This window comes from Globicephala melas, chromosome 5 (assembly GCF_963455315.2).
Source record: "Globicephala melas chromosome 5, mGloMel1.2, whole genome shotgun sequence".
NCBI lineage: Eukaryota > Metazoa > Chordata > Mammalia > Artiodactyla > Delphinidae > Globicephala > Globicephala melas.
Window position 1 is genome coordinate 62,605,518 of NC_083318.1, and position 24,013 is coordinate 62,629,530.

The 24,013-nt window shown below is 44.5% G+C and overlaps 1 protein-coding gene across 6 annotated transcripts in view; it reads left to right on the plus strand.

Moving 5' to 3' along the window:
• The window catches only part of TBC1D1 (TBC1 domain family member 1), a 231,539-nt gene that overhangs the window by 150,000 nt on the left and 57,526 nt on the right, over positions 1-24,013 (plus strand). For 4 of the 6 annotated variants that reach the window (XM_030881028.3, XM_030881020.3, XM_060299238.1 and 1 more), the window contains 5 exons: positions 1,610-1,696; positions 5,187-5,467; positions 7,293-7,451; positions 8,313-8,432; positions 9,431-9,570. In XM_030881028.3, the coding sequence (XP_030736888.2) occupies positions 1,610-1,696; positions 5,187-5,467; positions 7,293-7,451; positions 8,313-8,432; positions 9,431-9,570 (787 nt within the window). The remainder of the gene's footprint in view (positions 1-1,609; positions 1,697-5,186; positions 5,468-7,292; positions 7,452-8,312; positions 8,433-9,430; positions 9,571-24,013) is intronic. The other 2 variants (XM_030881021.3, XM_030881024.3) reach the window with 2 other exon arrangements.

Genomic DNA, 24,013 nt, shown 5'->3' on the forward strand with positions numbered 1-24,013 from the left:
TTGATGTCTTCTCAGTGTTAGAAAAATGTTATCTACACTGAAAATTCAGTTTTTAACTTGGTCCGGGTTAAAAAGTGTTTTCTACTCTGTTGTATGGAATTTTTGTCTCCCAAAAGAATGTTATTTGTTGGCCAGTCCCTGTAAAGAGCATGGATTAGATACACCAAGGTGTGGGTTCCATTCTCCCTAGTGTCACTAGGTACAGTTTAAAAATTGTTATCGTGGGACTTCCCTAGTGGCGCAATGGTTAAGAATCTGCCTGCCAGTACAGGGGACATGGGTTCGAGCCCTGGTCCGGGAAGATCCCACATGCCGGGGAGCAACTAATAAGCCCGTGCGCCACAACTACTGAGCCTGCGCTCTAGAGCCTGCGAACCACAACGACTGAGGTGGCGAGCCACAACTACTGAAGCCCACGCGCCTAGAGCCTGTGCTCACCAACAAGAGAAGCCACCGCAATGAGAAACCTGAGCATCGCAATGAAGAGTAGCCCCCGCTCGTCGCAACTAGGGAAAGCCTGCGTGCAGCAACGAAGACCCAGTGCAGCCAAAAATAAAATACATAAATAAATAAATAAATTTAAATAAATAAATAAATAAATAAAAATTCTGATTACATTATAAAAAAAATTTTTATCATTAGCTGCTATTGTTATGTGTCTGAAGCTGTTTATAGCAGGATCTGCAAACTGTGGTCCTTGGGTCAAATACCATTCACCTCCTGTTTTTGTAAATAGAGTTTTATTGAAACACAGCCACATCAGTTCATTCACCTATTGTCTAAGGCTGCTTTTCTGCAGAGTTGAGTACTTGCCACGGATACCATATGGTCCACAAAGCATAAGAGATTTATTATCTGGCCCTTTACGGAAAAAGTTTGTGGCCTGCAGCTCTATAGGAAGAACAGAGTATACGTACGTACTGATCTGGGAGTTCTTTAAGAAATTACTACCAACCCCTGCTCCCCCCCCGCCCCACGCCAACCCCAGCGTGAGTGTAAATACCTTTTACACTAAGAAATAAAAGTTCTCTTTTCTCTCAAAGTTTCACACCTTTCTGGAGCTTGCAGTATCTTCTTATAGTTATCTTTTATTTCATGAACCACTCCTTTTGAAACATTTTTTTTTGGTTATAAATTTTATTTTGTATGGAGGTGTTTCTGAGAATTTCACAGCAGCCTTACAGATAATTAAAAGCAGTTCATTTACAAAACCAGAGTTGGGGTGGGGCTGCCTTTGAGAGCTCCCAGACCGAGAGATTGTGGTTTGTGTGTCATAGGCTGGCGGGTCATGACACTGTGTGACTCAGAGGGGGGACTCTGTTGTTGAGTGTGCGCACCTCAGCGCTTGCTTTTCTTCTAGACGTGTTGTCTCTTCTGCCCATCATCCCTGCCAAATGACTAACCCACAAGGTGCTTTGGAACATTTAGTTTGGTTAAAAAAAAAAAAAAAAAAAGACGAATGTTGATTGTCTTCATGCACATATGTGCTCAGCAGAGTTTCCCAGTAGATGCATTTTTCCTGAACTTATTTAAATAGACCAGGTTGCTTCTAGCAGATGCCTTTGCAAAAGCCTCAGGGGTCATAACTCGACTGCTTTTCTTTCCGTAGGGTAATAAAGCCAGAAGCCTCCAGGAGCACTCCGCCAGTCTGGATCTGGACAGCTCCGTGTCTAGCACATTAAGTAACACCAGCAAAGTAAGCACGTTTTTTTTTTTTTATATGACACCCTGAAGAAACCAGCAAATGGGTCTTGCTCATCTCCTATATACTGGGCCTATCAAAAGGAACAAAAGAAGCCTCATAGCTCCAATCATGAGAAATTTGGTGCTTCTGGACTTGATAATGCAGGGGGAGAGCTGGTTGTGCAGTCCTACTCTAGCCAAAAAGTTGTACATACCAAAACAGAGGGCTGTTCCGTAAGCAAAGAGGAAAAAGCACCATTTCAGGCCACTGAGATCTAATTAATCACAAGTGATCAATGGATTTCTTTCTTTAGTAGGTTTTCCAGTGAAATCTAAATGAAATATTAAAAATAATGGGGAAAACCTCAAACGTGGGTTTACGAATTATGAGAAGTATGCAACTTAAATTCCTGAAACTTACTCTGTCCTCTGCCTGACTCTATGATTATAATTAAACATCACTATTTTTATAAATAAGCCTCACCCCTCGTGTCTGCCACCAGCACAGCTTTGTGATAGTGAGCAAGCCAGCAGTTCCTTTTGGTAGCAGACCTGTGTCTATGTCCTTGTTTTAATTTCTTGCTTTCTAAATATATACGCGTACTTAAACCTAGTTAGTTCAACTTTTTACCCACCAGAAAAGTGGATTTCGGGTTTTGTGCTGGGGATGTCAGAGTGCCCTGGGATGGAAAGAGGGGGAGTTGTTGTGGAGGCCAGCTCCTTACCACAGGAATCAAAGTTCTTCTGTGCTTCCTCCTGGGCATGTGGCTTTCAAAGGTTTTAGACCATAACCAACAGTAATTTACACATTTAACATTGCAAACTAGTTCAGAAACACACATACCTACATGCTCACAGATAAAATGAAAATAAGATTTCACAAAATGATATTTACTGTACACATGTGACACATACTGGTATTTGCTATTGCTTTAAAAAGTCTGTGGCAGACCACGAAATTGATATCACTGCCTACCAATGTGTTACAGCGTATAGTTTGAGAAACACTGCCTCAGTTGAGCGCTTTCTCAATTTCTAAGGTGCATCTTTAATGGGATCTGGTTAAAATGCAGATTCTGATTCAGCAGGCCTGGGGTGATTCCTGAAATGGCCAATTTCTGACAAGCTCCAAGGTGATGTTGATGCCGCTGGTCTGTGGACCCACTTAGGGGAGCAAGTCCCTAGACCCCAGTCTTCTGAATATGATTTTATTTTTTTGGAGGGGGGGGCGTCTGTGCTCTGTGGCTTGCGGGATCTTAGTTCCCTAACCAGGGATTGAACCCACGCCCTAGGCAGTGGAAGTGTGGAGTCCTAACCACTGGACCACCAGGGAATGCCCTGAATATGATTTTCTAAGTTAGAATCTAGTGGTCTATTTAAATTCATCTCCTCCATACTGATTCTACCCACAATTCATTTGAAGTTTGGAAATGTTTTGGGTTTTTTTTATCTGTTGGATACAGATGAAAAAGACAGCTTCTACCCTGCAGGAAGGAACTCATCTGGTAGGAGAGGCGACAGATACACCAGCATCGAGTAGAGTAGCTGTGAGCCTGAGTTCAAATAAGAGCCATGGTAGCTTAGCTGTCACAGGAGCAAGAGGAAGGGGAGCTATTTTTGGTCAGTGGAACCAGAGAAAGCTTGGAGAGGGGAGCAGTAGTGCTTTTGATAAATCTTGGAGAAAGTATAGGAATTGCACCCGTGGAAGTGGACAGGGAAGAGGGCGTTCGAGATTAGTTCCAGTAAAGGTGCTGTGAAGAAATTCATGTCACTCAAGTGACTTTTCCAGTAAGTCTTATTGCTTGTTTTTTATTCTTCTTCAAATCACAGATCTAGGAATATACACATGGTTTGAATTTCTAGGGTAATTCTAAGGGAAATGCAGCTTTTCAGAACCTATTTGTGTGTATTATGTGTGTGGCTCTATGTTATTCTTTATGTCGTTTGTTCATCCTGACGTTGAGAAACTGTTGTTAAAAGTGTGCTTTTATGTAATTGGATCTCTTCCAGTAAATTGATCGTCTGGAAGCAAAGAAGCTGAACATCCAGTGGCCCTTTCAGGTGTTAGATGAAGCTGAGGGTTAGCTCTTCCACATAATTTGGAAGGACGTTAATGAGAGTTGAGATGAATAGGTTTGCGTGATGGAGATTGCTTGATGAATTGTCTTAAACACATTTTTAAATCCTTAAATTAAAAGAATCTTGGTAACTGTAGAGTCCTGAAGAATGAAAAATTTAAGTTACTGTTTAACATTTCATAATGTGTTGGGAATTAAGCTTTTAAAATCTAATTCCTACAAAATTAAGTGTATATAACCTTTCTCCTCAATAAACATTAATTTTTTTAATTAAAATCCTTAATACCTATCATCTAAGAGACACTCAACTGCAGGTCAAATGAACAGGTGGAATTTAGATTTTCCAGTCCACCATTATTAGATGCAGTCATTCCTTTTTGCTCTTTTCATGTTGATTTATTCATCCCTTCTAGTAATTTCAGCAGGGACAAGCTGGTACACTTTTTCTTATATATATATATATATATATATATATATTTTTTTTTTTTAATACAGCAGGTTCTTATTAGTCATCAGTGTTTTACACATCAGTTATTTTATATTTTTTGATTTGAGAAAAATATATTGGCCCCTACCACGTCCTGGGCATGCAGTGCTAAGCATGAGTGGTGGTAGTTCATTCCTTTGAAAAAGTATGCATCTTGAGAGCCTACGATGTTAAAATATTGTCATGATTCTCAACAAATGTTTGAGTACCCACTCAGGAAATTCACTGAGTGCCTAATAAGACAATAACTTATATTTATACAACATGTAACAGCAGACAAGTACTTTTAGTTGTATTATCTTGCTTAATTCTGAAACCTGGTGAGATAAATTTTCACTATACCCTTTTACAGATGAGGAAATTGAGGTGCAGAAAGAAGTTAAGTGATTTGCCCTGAATCATGGCAGTAAGTGCCTAGAGAGAGATTTTCCATATCTAAGAATAATATAGGATGTAATTTTTAACACTCAAGATTACCAAGTTAAATCCAAACATTAGATCACATTCAGAGAGAGCCATAAAATGTGGGTATCACATGTATGAACACACTTGGCCAAGATAAAGAACTTGATTTGTTTAAACTGTGCAGACAAGTTACACGGCACTCGCTATACTTGTTATAGGCAGTAGTAAAGAGCTCTCTTTTCTAGAAAGAGAACTATTTCAGCTTTGCTTACGGCAGTTACTTGTTATAATTTATGTCCTTCACACTTGCACTTGGACAGTTTCCCCATTTGTCCTGCACGCTAACGTTTTGTCTCGGAGGAGCAGGCATTTAGTGGGCCTTTATCGTCTTATACTTTTGGTGGTCTCTAGAGGGCACTGTGATCAGAAGATGTGCCTACGTTTTGAAATGTTTTCCTGCCGCTGGAATTAGAGATGTGTAAATCCCACAAGTGCCTTGCCATGTGTCTGATCTGCTGTCTGTCTGCTGCCAGGAGCCGTCTGTGTGTGAAAAGGAGGCCTTTCCCATCTCTGAGAGCTCCTTCAGACTCCTGGGCTCCTCGGATGACCTGTCCAGTGACTCAGAGAGCCACGCCGCAGAAGAGCCAGCCCTGCTGTCACCCCAGCAGGGCTTCAGGAGGCGTGCCAACACTCTGAGTCACGTCCCCGTGGAATGCCAGCAGCCTCTGCAGCAGGCACAGGGATCTCCAGGGGTCTCGCAAAGGAAACTTGTGAGGTATCACTCAGTGAGCACAGAGACGCCTCATGAACGAAAGTAAGATTTGTTGAAAATGTAGATTTGTTGTATAAATGGCTGGGGCATATCTGTTACTAACCAGGTATGTGCATCCCAGGCATGTCTGTTGGGTGAAAAGAGAAACCTGAGTCAGGTTTCACTCTTGGCTTAAAAAGGTAAAACTCGAAGCAATGTGTTCCTCCCGTCTTCCTCCCTTGGGAAATACGTAGTTGTAAGAGATACTTGTTACCTGTTCAAGTGCAAGTACGGTGAGGAAGCAGGTAAGACGAGCAGAAATGGCCCTTAAGATGCAGAATGGTCCCTCCTTACACAGTGAGAGGCAGCCCTGACCGTGAACTCTGCCGCTGGCCTGGAGGGAAGTAGTGAGTGAGCGGTCAGGTGAGTCTGCTCGTTTGGAGGCCTTGGCTAGAGGCGCAGTGATGCCGGGGCCTCTGTCCTAGCTCTGTCCCAAGCCGGCCGTGACCCGGGCAAAGTTGCTTCACTTCACTGTATGACACAGTTGACACTGTATGACACAACAGGTGGTCTCTAAAATCTCCTCCAATGTGAGAGTTCTGGATTCTTCGAACAAGACTTACTAATTTTAATAATTGGGCTCTAGTGAGCAGTTGGGGTTTCCTGGCTATAGAGCTGGGGAAGCAGTACAGTAGTAGAAGCTCTCCTGCTTCCTTCTGGGGTCCCTTGGCAATTAATTTGACTCCGAGTGTCAGAGACCATGAATTGACACAGAGGTATGTTTAAAAATCACTTTAAAATATTTTAAAACTCCTCACCTTAGAAGGCTGAAGTAGGCCACACCTGTGTGCAGCTGCTGCCTGATTTTGGTGACAGCAGAAGCCAGGATGTGTGTCTCGGTGCAGGCCCTGCACAGATGAGGGAGAGTCCACACGGGGGTGGGTGTTGGAGGTGTTGCTGGTGAAGCAGTGACACGTGCTAGCAATCTCAGACGAGCTAGTAGAGCCGCTCAGCTCTGTTTTCTGTATGCCATTGAAAATAGTTATGATGGTTCTTTGGAATTTGGCTGGATAATTGTGATCCCAAAGCAGGACATGCTTCAGAAGCTAATGTTCAATTCTGTGATGTTTTGGAGACAAGCATAGTTTGTTTGAGGCTTTGTGGGTTCTTGTCATGTTTCTTAAAAGCCTGTGCGCACACTCCTTTTATTCTGCCTCTCCACTGGCTCCCACCCCTCTTTTTCTGGCACTTTAGTGATTATGGAACTTTTCCCGTCTGGAGATTTCTAGTCCTCTTGCTAATAAGCCCACTGTTTCACACAAGCCAGAGGTGGCAGGAAATGAGAAGTCCCTGACAGTCCATTTCCCTTCTCCCCTAAGAATGCAGCTTCCTAAAGGGTCCTGTGGGGCGTGGGTGATGAGGGGGCGCGGTACTGTCCCCCCTCCTCCTCCGTCCCCCAGCATGCCTCTTTGGCTTTGCTCCCCCCTCATGAACTCTCTGCTCACTTATGCACAGGAAATGAGACTTGGACATTCAAGGCAGGTTATTGTTCATTTTGACGAGAGATGTATTTCTAAAACTCTGGATTTTGTTTTGCTTTCCTTTGCTTTTGTTTTAATTAAAAAAAATTCTCCCCCCGTCAGATCCTAAAAAAGGAGTAGAGGAAACGGGTCTCTTGCGCACATAGGCATGTGGGAAGTGATCAAGAGGGACCTTGCACGGTGCCCTCTTGACTGAGAGCTGCCTTTGCCAGCAGGAATTGGGGCGCAGAAGAGGAGAGCACCCTCTAACTGTGACAGTTCCTGTTTCCTCCGTGTGTCCTCTGCGTTTCCTGCGCGGTTCCGTCCCCGCCTTTAACTCCCCTGCTTTCTCTCTAATTGCTATTTAGTGGGAATCATCCCCCTGTCGGCGAGTCTGAAGGTGGCTCAGGTCAGTCCTCAGCTGCTCCTCCACCTCGTCTTACCCCCTCCGCCTCCTCGCCCAATTTCTTTAAGTACCTCAAACATAACCCAAGTGGAGAACAGAGTGGCAATGCCGTGCCAAAGAGGTGAGCCACCCGCATGGCAAGTTCAGTGTCGTTCGTCTTCCTGGGATGCTCACGCAGAGAGAGTGTGCTGAATGTCCACACAAGGACCCCGGGGCCACCGCTTGTGTGTGTGTGCGTGTGTGCGTGTGTGTGTGTGTGTGTGCTTGTCTGGTTTTGGTTTTCCTATTTTCAGTCTATCATTTGAATCTACTTAATTTTACTGTTGATTAATTCCCTCAAAATTATTATGAAAACAGTCTTGATGGCAAATTATTTTTTATATACTTATTTTCACATTCCCCTGCCCTAGTGTACACACACACACACACACACACACACACACCCACACACACACGTTAACAGCAATGTGCTTGATCATATACATTGCGATTTGTGCCATATCAGAAACTTCCTCATTAATTTAGGAAAATTATTTTTCTACTTTGGAAGGAAGGAGTCATTTTGGATGATGGACTGAATTTTTTATTGTTGTGGTTTTGTTTTTATTTTGGTCAGAATGCTTTACATGAGATCTACCCTCTTAACACATTTTTTGCGTGTTCACGGTATGACTAACTATGGGCAGAGTGTTGTAACTGCAGGCACAATGGTGCACAGCACATCTTTAGAATTTATTCATCTTATGTAACTGGACTGATGTTTGTTAATTAGTTCATTGATTCCATTCATTTAAAATAATAGAATTTTATTGACTGAAATGAAAGTTAAATCTCATTTGTAAACTATTTTTGATTTCTTACCTGCTTTAATTTTCTTAGCCTTAGAACTATAAAATGTTTCTTCTGTTTTGAAGGTTATGTTTTATACTTTGTGTGTTTGTGTTTCTTTATCCTAAACTCTTTTTTTCAACCACACTCTCAGCATCTCCTACCGTAATGCCCTGCGGAAAAAACTTCATTCTTCTTCCTCTGTGCCAAATTTTCTAAAATTTCTGGCTCCTGTAGATGAAAATAACACCTCTGACTTTATGAACACAAAAAGGTAGAGTTTAATTTAGATATATCAAGTCTGGGTAGAAGTGTTGATTGTTAGACATATAGGGATTTTTCATCTGTACTTTTGCCATTTAAAAAATCACTTTCGCTAGATCTATTGTATCTTCTTTCTTATAATTTTTCTTACTGATGATGTGATTGAAAAACATGTGGAGTCAACATGTTATCCAGTTTTGACTAGGATTAGTTTATTAATACATGGTTATTTTCAGTAAATTAAAGAAAGTCTTAACCATTGTCTCTAAATGATAGAAGTGTTTCTGGATAATGAGCATATATGGCTGCCAGTAAATCAGTCAGGATGTTTGATCTCCAAGTTCAGATGATTGTTCAGTTGTTGGTATATATTCAGGTGTAAGTTACAAGGGGTTCCCCAAGTTGTCCCGTGAATAGAAAGGAAATCAGTGATTGTGTTTATGTATATTGAAAACTATACTTTATTTTGCAGTTTAAAACATACAGATGGTAGAAGTCATTATTAGCAAGTGACTGCATAATTATTGCCCTTGCTGGTTCTGTGTAATTTAACGGTTTTTTTTTTTTCTTTTTTTCTTTTTTTTTGTGATGATCCTTGGAGACGCAGGCCTATGCTAAGAAAACCTCCCCTCACACAGACTAGGGGAGATTGTGGCCTGGGTGACAGCGCCCCCTTTAGGCCGTCTCTCTTTTCTGAAGTGGCACCAAGAGAGGCCCAATTGGAAGCCAAGATCCATGGAGTGTAGTTCTTAGTATCTTTTACCATAAAAATAAATTAAGGACATGTACCCTGACTCTTTCCATAAAAAGCACCCTGTCAGAAAGCAGTCCTGTGGGAGTGTTGCCCCACTGCGAGTTTGATTTGATGCCTGTGATTATCTAGTTATGTTTGCTGGTACAAAGATAATTTATAATTTAGTGCTCTGTTTAAAAAACAAAAAAAAGTCAAGCTAAAATACCTGCTTATAGCTCCTCACCAGTCATAAATCAATTGTCTTCTAATTTTAGGGACTTTGAGTCCAAAGCCAGCCATCTTGGTGACGCCAGCGGGACCCCCGTAAAGACACGGAGACACTCGTGGAGGCAGCAGATCTTCCTTCGAGTGGCCACCCCGCAGAAAGCCTGCGATTCTCCCGGCAGACACGAAGGTAAGGCCCACCCCCAACGTAAAGCTAGATCCTGGCTCGAGTTTCATCTGTAGCAAAAGCACATTTGGTGGAAGAAGAGGTGAAGTGAGATCTCAAGTCAAAATCATCCCCTGATTTTAAAGTTCCCTGGTTGAGAAGCTCAAATGGCAATGCCTATCACTGTTTCCAGCGGATCAGTTTTCCCTGTCTGCAACTGAAGTGTAGGTTTCCACCCTACCTCAGCATGGTGTGGTTTTAGAGGTACCTCTATCCCACTGGTCACACCTGTGATGATCTGTGCCTTGTCATTTGCTGTCACTCAATCTGGTGTCACAGGAGGACTCTCTCTCATCCTTCTTGTGTCCCCTAAAGAAATACAGGCAGACCTCAGAGATATTATGGGTTAGGGTTCCAGACCAGCACAATAAGAAGAATATTGCAATAAGGCGAATCACACAAATGTTGTCATTTCCCAGTGCACACATAAAAGTTATGTTTACCCTATAGTATAGACACTATAATGTAGTCTTTTAAGTGTGCCATAGCATTATGTCTAAAAGAGACATACATACCTTACCTAAAAATACCTTGATTGCTAAAAAATGCTAACTATCATCTGACAATTCAGGGTTGCCACAGACATTCAGTTTCTAAAAAATGCAGTGTCTGTGAAGTACAGTAGAGCTGATAAGCACAATAAAACAAGGTATGCCTGTATAGGACGTGCTAAAGTTGATCTTTAGGCCTTTGTATGCTGAGTTATAATGTAAAAGAGGAGTTTAAATGCAGTTCCTCGGAGTAAAATTAAGATTTTTCTCTGCCCAGTGATATAAACTTGCAACAGTAGATATTTATTTTCCTTAGTGTTCCTTAATCAGAAAACATTTTTCCCTTATAAAAGCACAGCAAAACAGACCTCCAAAGATGACTTGAATTCCTCAGATTGCAAGAGTGCATGTAGTGGAGACTCACTCTTGTCCCTCGACACACTTCTTCGTGTCTCTTAGGAAGCAGCCAAGGCTAACCCAGGAGTGTTCAGACTAGGTTCCCTGCAGCTGTCTTGGGGGAGGAGGTGCTGTTGGAGGAACCCTCCCTTCCTGCTCCCGTCCCCCCATTGTTGTTTCTTCTCTCTCCCTCCCCTCCTCTCTCCCCCAGAGTTCTTAATATTTGATTCGGATAATGAGTCCTCTGCCGAATTAAACAAGAGTCTGGTTTGGGCTCAGCTCGCTTTGTGATACAAATCATAGAACTTCGTTTGTACTTAGTTCCTTTGGTTATAAAATGGTTACAGTAGTGTTGGCTCTTCACATCTCATGGAATCACATTAAATGATAAATGTGAAAGTGCTTTGGAAACCTAAAGACGTATCTCGTGTCAAGTGGTAACATTTTTGTTACTGTTATTGCGTTTGCAGCAGTGGTGTGTTTAGCTTCCTATACCAGTGTTCCCTAGCAGGAGCAATGTAAAGGAGTGCTGGCTTTATTCATTCAGGGTGATTAAAAAAATTTTTTTAGTAAATTGAGTTATTTCAGTTTGTATCATTTTAGACACTTTTAAAGATTTCATTTTCATGTTGTAGATTGCCTACTAATGTCCAACAGCCAGATGGTGTAACCTAGTTCCCTCCTTTTTAAACTTGTAAAATTCTAAGCCAAAGGGGTTGCTGCAGTAGTGGCTGTAGAAAAGAGCAGGCTTGTAAAATGCACAGCTCCCGGTTGGAGCTCTGGCCTCTGAGGAAGTGGCTGGTGTCTACAGGCCCCACCCTGGTGCCACTCTTTTCCCATACTTCCTGGAAGTACAGTGAGTTTCTAGACGGGACCCGCACTGGTATCTCCTGGTCGGTGTCTGGGGGACCTGAGTCAGAAGATTAGTTGGTGCTGGCAAATGCTCGATTCTCTGGAGAACCCCAGGATAAAATAGGCAAGGAGATGACACTGTGGGCGGCGTGAGACAGTGTGATCTTGTGTCACCCCAGCAGGTAGAAAGGGAACGGGGAAGAACGCCATAGTTTGTGTCTGAATTCTCTTTTTAAAAGTTAAGCAGAAAACTTCTCTTTTTAAAAGTTAAGCAGAAAACTTCTCTTTTTAATTGGTTTAGTCTGGGAATATTGTAAGAAATGGATATTTAACTCCATGTTGCATTGTTATTGATAATGTTTGCCGTGGACAGGGTTCTTTGGTGAATCCTGGGCCCTCGGACCCAGCTGGGCAGAAGTTTGCAGGGAATGAGATGGGATAAGTCGTTATTGCCCCAGAGGTCAGAGCACTGAGCAGATCCGTCCAGTACCCTGCGGGCCGGGCGGCATGGTCTCCAGGGAACCGGGAACCCAGGACTTGGTGGGTCCATCTTTCTGCCGGAAATGGTACTAAAAGTAGTGCCCCAATGTCTGCCTGACAGGCCCCCCAGGATCACCTGCTTGTTTGTAGGAAAGCAGAGAGCTGACCTCTTCATCGTGGTCTGAGGTGGTCATGAAGATGAACTTAGGGAAAGAATTTAGAGCTCATTCAGGGAAACCTCCTCTGAAAGCAGGAGCGGAGTGCCTGCATCCAAATCCCAGCTTTTCCCCTCAGGAGCTGTGATCTGGAACCAGCTGTCTAATTTCTCACCTATGATATAGGGTTAATTATGCCTCTTGCCACACTGATTGAGGTAGGGGAGCGTGATGTTTTTATTGGCATTTTTTTTAAGAATTGAAGAATTCACAAGATTAGAAAGACTTATCAGTGGTGCACACGTTTCTGGTATCAAGTCACCTTCCCCGTGTGGAAATCCTGGTGCTCCCGCCGGAAGCTTCTCTGGCCTCGGCCCCTCTGCAGGGGGTTGCCGTGGAGCCGCCGGCCCTCGCCGTCCTGCCGCTGGAGCCCCGGAGGAGCTGCTGTGCTGACTGGCTGGGGTTTTGATTCTCTGGCGGCCAGTGTGAGCCATGGCCATGCCTGGAATGCTCTTCCACTGATACAACCATGACTAAGTCCCTCACCTGCTTCAGATTATTGTTGAAAATCACCTTTTCACTGAAGCTGCACTGGCCGCTGTATTTCAAGTGGCACCCCACCCCATCAGACATTCCTAATCTTATCCTGATTTTTCCCATAGCATTTATCTCTTTGAAACATACTCTAGTTATTTACTTATTCATTATCTCTATCACCAGGTTCCCCAGTCCACAGGCTATATGATTTTTAAGGGACGGCAAGTAAATTGCTCAGATTCTTACAAGCTTAATATTTGGTCCTTAGTGATTTCTCAACTCCCTCCTCCTTCCTCTTCTTCCTGCTTATGTCCTTTCTGCTCTTACTTCAGAAATGCTGCCTGAATTTTTAAATTATGTGGTAGGTACTCTGCGTATGAAAGAGAGAGGTAAGAGAAAATAAAAGCATTTACAACTCTAAATTGGTATAATAATAATAACTTATGCCCCTTTTTTTGCCAAGAGCTTTACATGAGTTATTTCCTTTAATCCCCAGTCAACCTTAAGAAGGTCGACATTTTTATTACACCAGTTTCACAGATGAGGGAGCAGAGGCTTGGAGTGGCTGAAGTCACTTTCCCCAAACCACAGAGCTGGGCGGCAGGACCAGAGGTCGTGGGTCTGTGCCCTGCAGTTCCTGGTGAACTGCACATAGGCCCTGCGGGCCTGCTCCCTCCTCTGGAGCCTCCCTGTGTCGGGCGTTTGTTCTCAGTCTATTCCTGTGTCCCCTTGCCAGCCAGGCAGCAACACGTTTCAGAGCATTTTAACATGTGGACTTGCCTTCAGTTAATCGTACCCCTCCCTGCATGTTAGCACTGGGACTGGAGCGTGCCGGGGAGGGAGGTTGATTTCTTAACATCTGTCTAAATTTTCTCCTCCCAAATCAGACCTCTTCATTCTCTGCCGCTGTTTGCTTCCCATCCTTAGGGCGCAGAGAGCAGCACCTTCCACAGTGGTCTGGGACCACTTGGACCAACATGCTTTCTGCATGTTCCCCTCCAGCTGTGAGACCTCCAGATCCTCAGGCAGCTGAGGGTCCCAGAGGTCCCTGCGTCAGCCAGGCTGTCCCAGGCAGAGAGCGTGCTGCTAGAGGCGCCTCTAGGCCTCTTTGCGGCTCTGCCTCAGGGGTGGGACCCATGGGCCCAGGTGTCTGCAGCCGGTGGCATGAGGGACTTGTAAGTCTCCTTGTAAGGAACACTTTAGCAGTTCCTTTAAAAGTTTCAGGAACTTTAAAATGTTCCAGGTACTCAGAGTGGCTCTTGTGGCTCTTTTGCATTTGTATTCTGGCACTGCAAACTTCAGTGAAACAGGTCTAACCTTTCTTCAAGGGAAAAGAGTGAGACAGGGATATTTGTACTGTCCCATCCATTTCATCCTCTTTGGAAAAAACTAATAAAGGAAACTAGAAATTTAAAAACCATGGTGTTTGCGGAGCTGTAAGGGTACAAGGGAAGGAGAAATAGAATTTTCTGTAATTTTGGGGTTCTGGTTTTCATAGATGGGCTAAATTCTAGAGAGAAACGTGTTAGTGAGTAGGGAGTGTGACTCCAGTTAAGTATAGTGTGAAAGAGAGGAAAGTCCAAAGCCAGGCAGTGTGGACAGAAATGGAGAGATTAGACTGCACAGATACTGTCTCAAAGTCAGCTTGTCCCTTCCTCAGGGGTTTGTGGCTTTCTCTGTGCACAATTCCTGTGAAATAATTGAGCTGTAAGAATCTGAATTTCATGTTTTGGAGACCTAACTGGTAGGCAGTTAATTTCCATTAGAAATTTACTTACAAATGTTTAGTAGAACAAGCGCAAACATTCCCAAATCCTAGGCTGGTTTGTTTGTTTGTTTGTTTTTAACTCAACAGAGACCAGTTGGCCTCTTCTAGGGATTCCCACTTGAAGTTAGTTTACCAGAGTCTAGCAGGGTGGTTTCCATTGTGACCCTTGGAGAAAGGCGGGTGTCTGCTTCTCAGCTGGTAGGTCAGGTGTACAGCATCGCCGCATCACTGGGGAACTCTGTGATCAATAGGGCAACCACCAGTTTGTGCTTGGAGACTTGGCAAGGCAAGTTTATTTTTGTGATAAAACAAACATAAGTAGATTGTAAAGTAGAATACTAAGAGTTGCATGGTGGTTCAAATTTAAAGCAGCGTCTTCAGTGATGCTTTAAGTTTGTGGCCACTTACAACTGGTGCCCCAGAAACCCCAGGGAAAGGCATTCTCTCTCCTTTGTGTTACCGGTTCTTTGGGTGAAAGGTTTGTGAGAGACTGACTGTGTGAAAGGTACGTACTTGGTAAACTATAAACTCGACAGAGGGTGGTGTTATGGGGGCCCAGTTAAATCTGTCACAGGGCAGAGCCCTGAAGGTCGGGTGTGTTTGAGACTGCATTTGTAGAGCGGGCTGCGGGCAGACGTTATTGTTCCTGATAACCGCCCTTTGTCACTTTCAAGCCTTCCCGCTGTTGATCCGCACCACAAGCCTGCTCTGAAGGTAAAGGCAGTAGAGGTACGCTCATCCCTCAGATGGAGAGTGAACACACCTGTAGATTAAATGGCTTTCTCCGGATCCTGATCTAGAGCAGCACTTCACAAACTGCTGTGTGCTCAGAGTCCTCTGGCGATCTTGGTAGAGGCAGATTCTGGTGCTGTGGGTCTGGGTGGGTCCAGATGGTCTCCGTTTCTGACAGGCTCCCCAGTGATGCTGATGATACTGGTCCACTGTGAGTGGCAAGAGCTTAGAATGAGTGACCATGGTCCGTCCAGCCCAGTCCATCTAGTCCTAGGTTTAGGACTCCTCTGTGTCTCTCTGCTGTTGTAGATAACCTAAGGCGTCACCCGTGTGTGTCAGACCTCAAATAAATCTGGGTCGTCAGTGACATTTTTTGAGAGGATTTGTGCTGCCTGGAGAAGCAAAGAGTTGCTCTGGTGGGGAAAATGCAGTGATACAAAACACATGGCAATAGGGATAAAGAAGAATCTGACAATGTGCCAAGTGAAACCAAACATCTGGCCTCTGCCTCGTTCCTGCTGTTTTATTTTTTAGGGAAGCTTTGTCTCCTGGGTGGCAGAGGGGCACAGAGAGTGTGCAGGTGTTTGTTTTCTTAGCTGTGGGCTCAGACCCTAATTGTCTTGCCTGCAAAAAGTGCTGAAAATCAACTTCTGACTTAGATGTTTGGTAGTAGAAATACTCCACAGTTTTTCTTCGTAGTGTTTCATACAAAAAATAATTCTTTGTTGTTAAGAAATAATTTTTTAGGTAACTCCCAACTGTGGAATGGGGGGAAATTCTTTTACTTACCTCTGTGCCAAGGGACAATTTTGGTCTTGGTCTAATGCCTTTCATTTAAGCATTTCAGATTACGTTGTGCATTTACCGATTTCGCCAACAATAGAAGCATTCAGGCTTTACGTGTCTTGTTTAAAAAAGGAAAACCCATCTAATATAGATAAGATTTATTGATTTGAAACCCATTGTATAAGTAAATAGTCCACTGAAACTAAAGTTCAAAGGGTTTTTGTGTTGAGTATAGCTGTGTCAATATGCCTAATTTATGATACAGTTAAGTCGATTGGATTAGATATTAGATGTAAATAGTAATGGCAAAACCAAGGAAATATAACCTGAATCTTTATAATGACTATTTTATATCATTGTGAAAAACGTAGAAACTGCTGTGTGGCTATGATTTATTTGTATTGTTCATGGCCAAATTTTCAAAAATTTATATACCATTGGGAAATTGTAGCGGATGATCTAAGCAGAATAGCTGCAAGTAGGACTTCACTGGAGCCTGTAAGCATCACAGTGACATCTGTATGACCCTTTGTTTTGATCCCCGGTTCTCAGCGTTCACTGTGTATCAGTCACGTGGGGAGACTTATAATATGGGCGGGCTGCACCTGCCCCTCTGCTGTCACTGTGTCAGGAGGGTGGGGATGGGCCTGCGCTTGAACTCTTCTTTCTTTTTAAACCCACCCAAAGCATTCTGATTGGGACCCTGAGTGAAACCGCTGGTTTAGTTAGATGTCAGAGGGTGACTTGAGGCACTGTCACCACTTGGTGGCAATGTTGCTCCCTGTGTCTTGATCACCCTCCTTTCTTTTTCCAATCCCAGAAAAGCGTGCTTTCTTTTTTTCCATTGTTTTTGCTTTTGGCCTTCTTTTGGTTATAGTATGTACCTTCCTCGCTCATTTGCAACTTAATTGAATGGGGAGAGCTACCTTCTGAAATCAGGATGTTTTTCTTTCTTTTTCTACAAGGTTTTAGGGAGTGGGCAAAATAAGGAAGAAAAAAATGGTCTCTGATTGCCAGATACATGACTTTTTAAGATTGTTCTTAACTTACTTTCCATATAACTTTGCTTTTCTGTGGCCAAGAAAGACCAGGTTCAAGATAAAGTATTGCAAGCCAGGGATTGATTGTTCATGGATTTCAGTAGTTGGAAGCTACTAGCTTTTTCTCCTTTATTGTGCTTTCTTGGCGCGTGATTACAGATGGGGAAGCCACAGTGAATGGCAAGATTCTACCTCAGTTTGCTGTTTGTGTGCCTGGTAACAGTTGTAAGTTAGCGTTGATGGAGCCTTTCCTAATTAACCATTGGCATTTAAACAGTCAGTCCCTTACGCTTTGTGCAGAGGCTGGGGTCAAGGGTTGATGGTGATACAGAGACGAAATTTTAACCTCTGCTGTTGGTAGGAAGGCTGCAGGGGCTGAGGGCCGAGAGCTTGGGCACTGGAGGTTCTGGAGCCCAAAGGCCTGGGTGTGAATCCTGCTTACGGCACCCCGGCTGGCAGGGAATTCCTCCTTAGGGCTCATCTAACTCCAGAGCCTGTGCGCCTGCGGGATTAGAGTCCAAAGTCGAAGATCTAGATTTGTCACCCTTGAACTGTAATCTGTAGAGACTGGGGCAAGCCACTGAAGTTTGTAAAGCAAGGAAATGAATGGTAGGTAGTTTGAAACTATTCTCAGGGGGATAGAGTCTGTAGACATATCTGAACTTGAAGCAGTCTCAAAATCGGGGCAGGACTAGGGTGAGGCAGGCAGGCACCCTGAGTGCAAAATTTAAGGAGGCACTCAACTTTTAGGGCCCTGCAAGTATGGACCCTTCACTTACATGGCCCTGAGAATGATGGTACCCTACAGCCTGGACAGCACTGCCAGGGGAGTGTAGATTAACTCAAAGGAGGAGTCCTTGGCAGGAAGGCTCGTGTTTTGTTTTAAAAAACAGCTTTATTGAGCTAAAGTTCACGTATTATACAATTCACCCGTTTAAAGTATACAGTGTGTTTTTCTGTATTTACATGGTTATGGAACCATAACCACAATCTAATTTTAAAATATTTTTGTCCCCCAGAAAGAAACCCATAGCTGACACTTCCCAAAACCAACCCCCCTCCCCCAAACCCTAGACAACCACTAATCATCTTTCTGTCTCTATAGATTTGCCTATTCTGGACATTTTATATAAACGCAATCATGCGATATGTGGTTCCATGAGTGGGGCTGCTTTCGCTTAGCCTAATGTTTTCAAGGCTCATCGTGTTGTAGCGCGTATCAGCGCTTCATTCCTTTTTACGGTCAATCAATACTCCATTGTATGGATAGACCTCAAATATAGTCATTTACCAGTCGATGGACATTTGGGTTGTTTCCACCTCTTGGCCGTTTCTGAATAGTGCTGCTGCGAACTTTCATTTACACGGTTTCGTGTGGTCGTGTGCTAAGAAAGGGTTTTAAGGGTGAGTGTGGAAGGAACCTCGTTCTCTGGGGGGCTTTGAATTGCCACCCGTGATTCTGCCCATGGGGACGGTTAGGCCAGTGGGGGTGGGTGAGCCTCCCTGCTGCTGGCCGCATTTGCCTTTCTTCCCCTCCAGGCTGAGAGGGCGGGTGCGGGGGATTTTGGTGTTTCCCCCAGAAGCTCCTGGGAAGGCGAGGGCTGGGGAACCTCCGTCAGGGCTTCCACAGCTCTCCCATTCTGAGAGGCAGGGGAGATAGTCCCAGGGCCGCAGGTTAGTGACACTGGCCCAGGGCTACCTTTCTTTCAGCTGTTCTCAGAACTGTGTGCCCAGAACCCCCTGGAGAACTTGTGGAAACACAGATTGCTGTTCCTCATCCCTGAAGTTTCCGATTCTGAATTCTTGGTGGAGCCTGCGAATGTGCAGTGCTTACAAGTTCCCAGGTGATGCTGACACTGCAGATTGGGGGACCACACTTTGAGGTCCTCGGAATTTCTTAAGCTGATGGGCAAGGAAGGGTACGTCCTATTCTGATTTAAACTCCAGCCAAAAAAGCCCTGAGTGGTTGTTAGTAAAAAAAAAAAAAAAAAAAAAGATTGAAAATTAGAAATGTATTTTATGGCAGATTATGAAACAGCCAACAAATTCTGTCTTCTTTGCAGTAAAGCTAACTGAACATTAATAATAGCCATTGTCATTATCCTTATCATGTATTGAGCATTTGGTGTTTGCACTTTCACAGTTGGCTGGTAATCCTCACGTCAGCTCCGTGCAGTTGGTACTGTGCCCATTATTTTGGAGAGGAGGCTAGAAATATTGAGTAACGTGCCCATAGTTATTCACAGTTATCCCACAGCACTTAGTTCACACAGTTACTTTTCCAGTCAGGTCAGTTCTGCTCTAGATCCAGCATCTTAATCACAGTAATGAGCTGTTGACAGTTTTAGGAATAAATTATCAGGAGTTTTGACTGGTTTACTCACTTAAGTTAGTGCTTGTGTGGTGATAAGCTGCGTTAGAGTGAAAAAACAATTCTTACGTTGGAAGTGTTCTAGAATTAAATGTTAACTCCTGCTAATGTAGCACGTGTTTGGGGCATTATTTACTGGTAATTCTAATTTTTTAAAAAACAGAATTAGAATCTTCCTAGTTGAATGGTTTCTGTTAAATTCATTCATTTAAATGAAAAATGTACTGTGCCTCCTGGAGGGGCAAGACGGGGCGTTGCATCGGATGTGAGCAAGCGGCCCCAGAATTACAGCTGCTGGCACACTCAGCGCCCTCGTGGTTTTGTAAAATCCGTAGATAAAGCAAAGGGACACATTAAACTGCTTTCTGAATGGATGTTTTTCCGAGTAAATGTGTTTTATCACTTTCATATAAATGAAAATATTTGCAGAATGAGTACTAACAAGATTTTAAACATCATTTACCAAAGTAGGAATAATGTGATTATGGTCTTATAGAATTCTGAAAATAACTTGTAGTCCCAAGTATGCGTTTTATACCAGAGAGAATAATGGGTTTTCCACAGTAAGTTTGAGTATTGTGCTTCATTTCCTCTCCCTCTCCTGGTGTGTTAGCATGAAAACTTTTTTTAAAAATAAATTAATTAATTTTATTTATTTATTTTTGGCTGTGTTGGGTCTTTGTTGCTGTGAGAGGGCTTTCTCTGGTTGTGGTGAGCGGGGCTACTCTTCGTTGCGGTGCACGGGCTTCTCACTACAGTGGCTTCTCTTGTGCGGAGCACGGGCTCTAGGCACGTGGGCTTCAGTAATTGTGGCACGTGGGCTCAGTAGTTGTGGCATGCAGGCTCAGTAGTTGTGGCTCGCGGGCTCTAGAGCACAGGCTCAGTAGTTGTGGCGCACGGGCTTTGTTGCTCCGCAGCATGTGGGATCTTCCCGGACCAGGGATCAAACCCGTGTCCCCTGCACTGGCAGGCGGATTCTCAATCATTGCACCACCAGGGCAACCCCGCTTGAGAACCTTTGATTAAGGACAGCTCTGGCAATGAGAGGTTACAGCCTTACCTCTGCGGTTTGGTTTTTGGAATTGTCTTTTGCGGCAGCATCTTCCCCAGTTGCCAAGGCGAGGTTTTTCTTTTTTCCTGTTAGCACCAGCCTTGTCTCCTGCCAAGCCTTGTGTTGGGGGCAGGGCTTTTTCTGCCCTGCAAGGCTCATTAGATTGCGGGGCTTAGATTAGAGGCCATAGGCGGGGATACCTGCCTTAACAAAGGGGTATTTCTTCTATCCCTGCTAAATGGCTAGTGTGGTTTGAGTTCATCATTCTGCCTGAGAGAAATCTGTGCACCACATCCTGGAAGTTTTCTTCCATTGTCCTTAACACTCCTGTCTCAGTCACACCTGGTATATGTCCCAGCGTACAGCAGGCTACATACCGTTAGACCAGATGTTCTACCAGCACATGGCAAAGTCACCGGGTTTCCATTCATTTGCCTAATTTCCTCTGTGCGGCCCCTTCCACCGTTTTCATCCCCTCACTTCCAGGTACCAGATTTTTGACATCATTTAGAGATTGTGTCTGACTGAATGTACTGGAAATCCTGCCACACTGGTGTAACCGGAGAGGGATTCGTTTTTCTCACATAACAAGAAGTCTGGATGATGATAAGCAAGGTCATTCACTGGCCCCGCGATGTCCCCAGTGAGCTGGGGTCCTTTTTCCTTTTCTGTTTCATCCTCTCGGATGCTTCCTGGTCACAACATGGCTGCTTCACCTTCAGCTTCCCCTGCAGCTCTGAGCAGAATGATGGAGGAAGCAACAAGGAGTGGGGGGTGGGGGTGGGTGGGTGACCCCTCTACACCAAGAGAACGAGCTGTTGCAAGAAGTCCCTAGACGAGCATTACTTGTGTCTCATCATCCGGAGCTCTGTCACCTGGTCACTCATGGCTGTAGGGAGGCTGGGCGACACTGTTTCCTGGCTGAGCACACGGCCACCTTGTACGAGGGGCGCCCAGCCGTGGGGATGAAGGGGAGCGTGGACGTGGGGCGGGGCCCAGGGGCTGCAGCCTTGCCCAGGCAGTGTCTCTCCGCCCCTGTGCTGCTTCCCGGTGCCCAGAAAGCTCCTCCCCCTACACTCTAGCACTGACGGACGCCTTATCTTTCAGCCCACTTCCCTGTCATTTCTTCCTCCTTTCTCTCGGGCATGGTCAGCCTCTCCATTCCCGATGTTCCTTAGGGTTTTCGTTTGTCCCTTAGGGTTTTCGTTTGTCCCTGTTGGACCGCTGCTACTTTGTCTTGCGGTTCTTTGTCCTGACCTTCAGATCTGTACCTTCTAACATGGTAGCCACTAGCTACCTAGAGCTATTTAAACTCAAATGTGAAAATTCGGTTCCACGCGCTGGACTCATTTCGGGTGCTCGAGAGCCATGTGTGGCTGGTTGGCTGCGTGTTGGAGAGCACAGCTCTGGGCCATTCCCCTCATTCGTGTTCTCCTGGACACGCTGCTCTGGGTGGTGAGCTCTCTGAGGTCCCCCTTCGTCCTGACTCGACTCAGGATCACAAGCACAGCACACTGCAGGTGGCGCTTGTGCTGTGTTCCCTCCTAACCGAAGTGGTGGACTTTGGGCAGAGGCAAGGTATTCTGTGACCCACCCGGCTTCTAAAATGATCGCTACTGGATATGTACAAGGTGAGTCCACTGCTTTCAAGGAATCCTAAAAGTAACTGGGAACTTTGAAAGTTATCTGTTCCACATTCCTTATTTTACAGACGAAGAAACTGAAGCTCAGAGAGAGAAAGGGACCTGCTTAAGGTCAAACAGGTAGTCAGTGGTAGAATGAACTAGAATTGTGGTTCTCTTTCCATTAAACCAGACCTGATCGAGTGTCACCAGCCTGTTTGTTTTCCCTAATTAAGTTCTCTTCTTGCTTATTCAGCCAGTTTCCAGCTTCTTGAGAGAGGAAGCTGTTTCTTGCCCTCGGCTGTCCTCAGATGCCCTCCGCATATAGGCAGTGCTCAGAGGATGCTCAGGAGACAGATGAGCATAAGCCTGCCCCAGTCAGTCAGTGATTAGCTGCAGGAATCAGAATATGACTCAAGCAGGCTTAATCAGAAGGAGGCTCATAAAATTCAAGATAAGAGCAAGAGTCAGGAACTGGGACGTTGTCAGAAACCCAGGAAGTCTCTCTGGCTCCCTCGCTTTTGTATCCTGTAGTTTTTCTTTTTTTTTCCCGGTCTCCTCTTCCCCCTGCACACCAGCCTTCCCAGCTTGCTCATCAGTGTACGCGGTCTGCCAGCCCCCCGGATCCGTATGATCTTTTAGCTCCAGAGGTATCCAATTACCTGTACCTGACTGCCAGGTTTTGGGGAGCTGATTGGCCCAAGTCATGGTAGCTCATCCAGGGAGGGATGGGAGAAGCACGGTACCAGCATGGCAGTGGGGACCCACCCAAGGTATTATCTGGGCTGTGAGGAGGAGAGGAGCAGGGCCAGTGCTGAGAAGAAAGGGCATAGCCTCCGGCCACCACAAGTCAGTGTGTTCTCTTTACGTATATTGCTGACGAACCAAAGGCAGAACCAGGAGAGTGAAAGTAACTGGGGCTCACAAGCTTTTTAACAGTTGGTGGTTATCCAAAAGTAGGTGAAAATGTGTGTGGGCAAGTATGTATGTAAACTTCTTATTACCAGGAGTACTTGGATAGAAGCTGAGTGACCTGTTAAAGATTCCTCTGCTGGGAATGAAGCTCGATTGATATATTTACCCAGTAACAAGAATTTGGAATTCTTAGAGCAAGTAGATGTCACGCAGCTCAGCAGCCAGAGGTGGTCAAGATCCCTGGAGGAGGAAAGGCCGGCCACTCTGGGCTTCCCGTGGACCTAGGGCACAGCCATGTGTGGGTGTGAGCTGGCCTCGGGGCCCTCTCACACGCCTATGTCTGCTTCGCTCTTGCCTGACCGCTGCACGCGCTGGGAGCCCATTTCCGAAACCCATTTCCAGCTCCGTGAGTCAGGGACGCTGTCTTGTTACAGTTCTGCGACCTGGCACAGGGCTTGGTGTATAGATGGTGCTTGGTTTCTGTTGGAGGCGGGGGTATATGATTTTGGAATATTAACCAAACATGGGTATTCTATTGTTAACTACTCAGACTGTACTGTGTAAAAAATAACATATACCTGGAAAAAATACAGAGAAAACATTGATATTCTACAGAAGTTTTGATAAGTTGTAGTCAGAGGTGGTATTTTCCTGTTTCTCTTTTTCAGTTTTACAGTGTAGTTACATTTTGATAGTAGGAACTATTTTTCATTAAGAAACATTCAGTACATGTTTAGGCTTATGGAGGTTAAAATGGAAGCACTTTTCTGTCACAAATCATGATGCTACCGGGTATTCAGATTTATTGGAAATGAACCCAGTTGTAAAATCACTTCTCTTTTGTGGGCTTAAACTACAGGTGATCACTTGGTGATTCCCACTTCTTCTGTTGAATTATTAAACTTGGCATGACCAGTAACTTGAGCTGCGAAAATGACAGCCTTAGTTTGCAGAAATCAAGCCTAAAGGTTCGAGATACACGGTCTTCGTTTGAAGCGTTCTTCTGCTTGGCCTCCCTGCCACTGCTATTGCCTGTCTCAAAAACCTTTGCTCCCAAGGGCCACTTACCACCTGCTTACCCGCCCCGGGAAGGAGCCTCAGAGGTTCCAAAGCACTTTGTTGCCTAATGCTTATTGAGAGTCCAAATTTCTCTGGTTCCAGCAGAAATAAGATTTCAGGATGTTGATAGTTTCAGAGAATAGTTTGGGAAT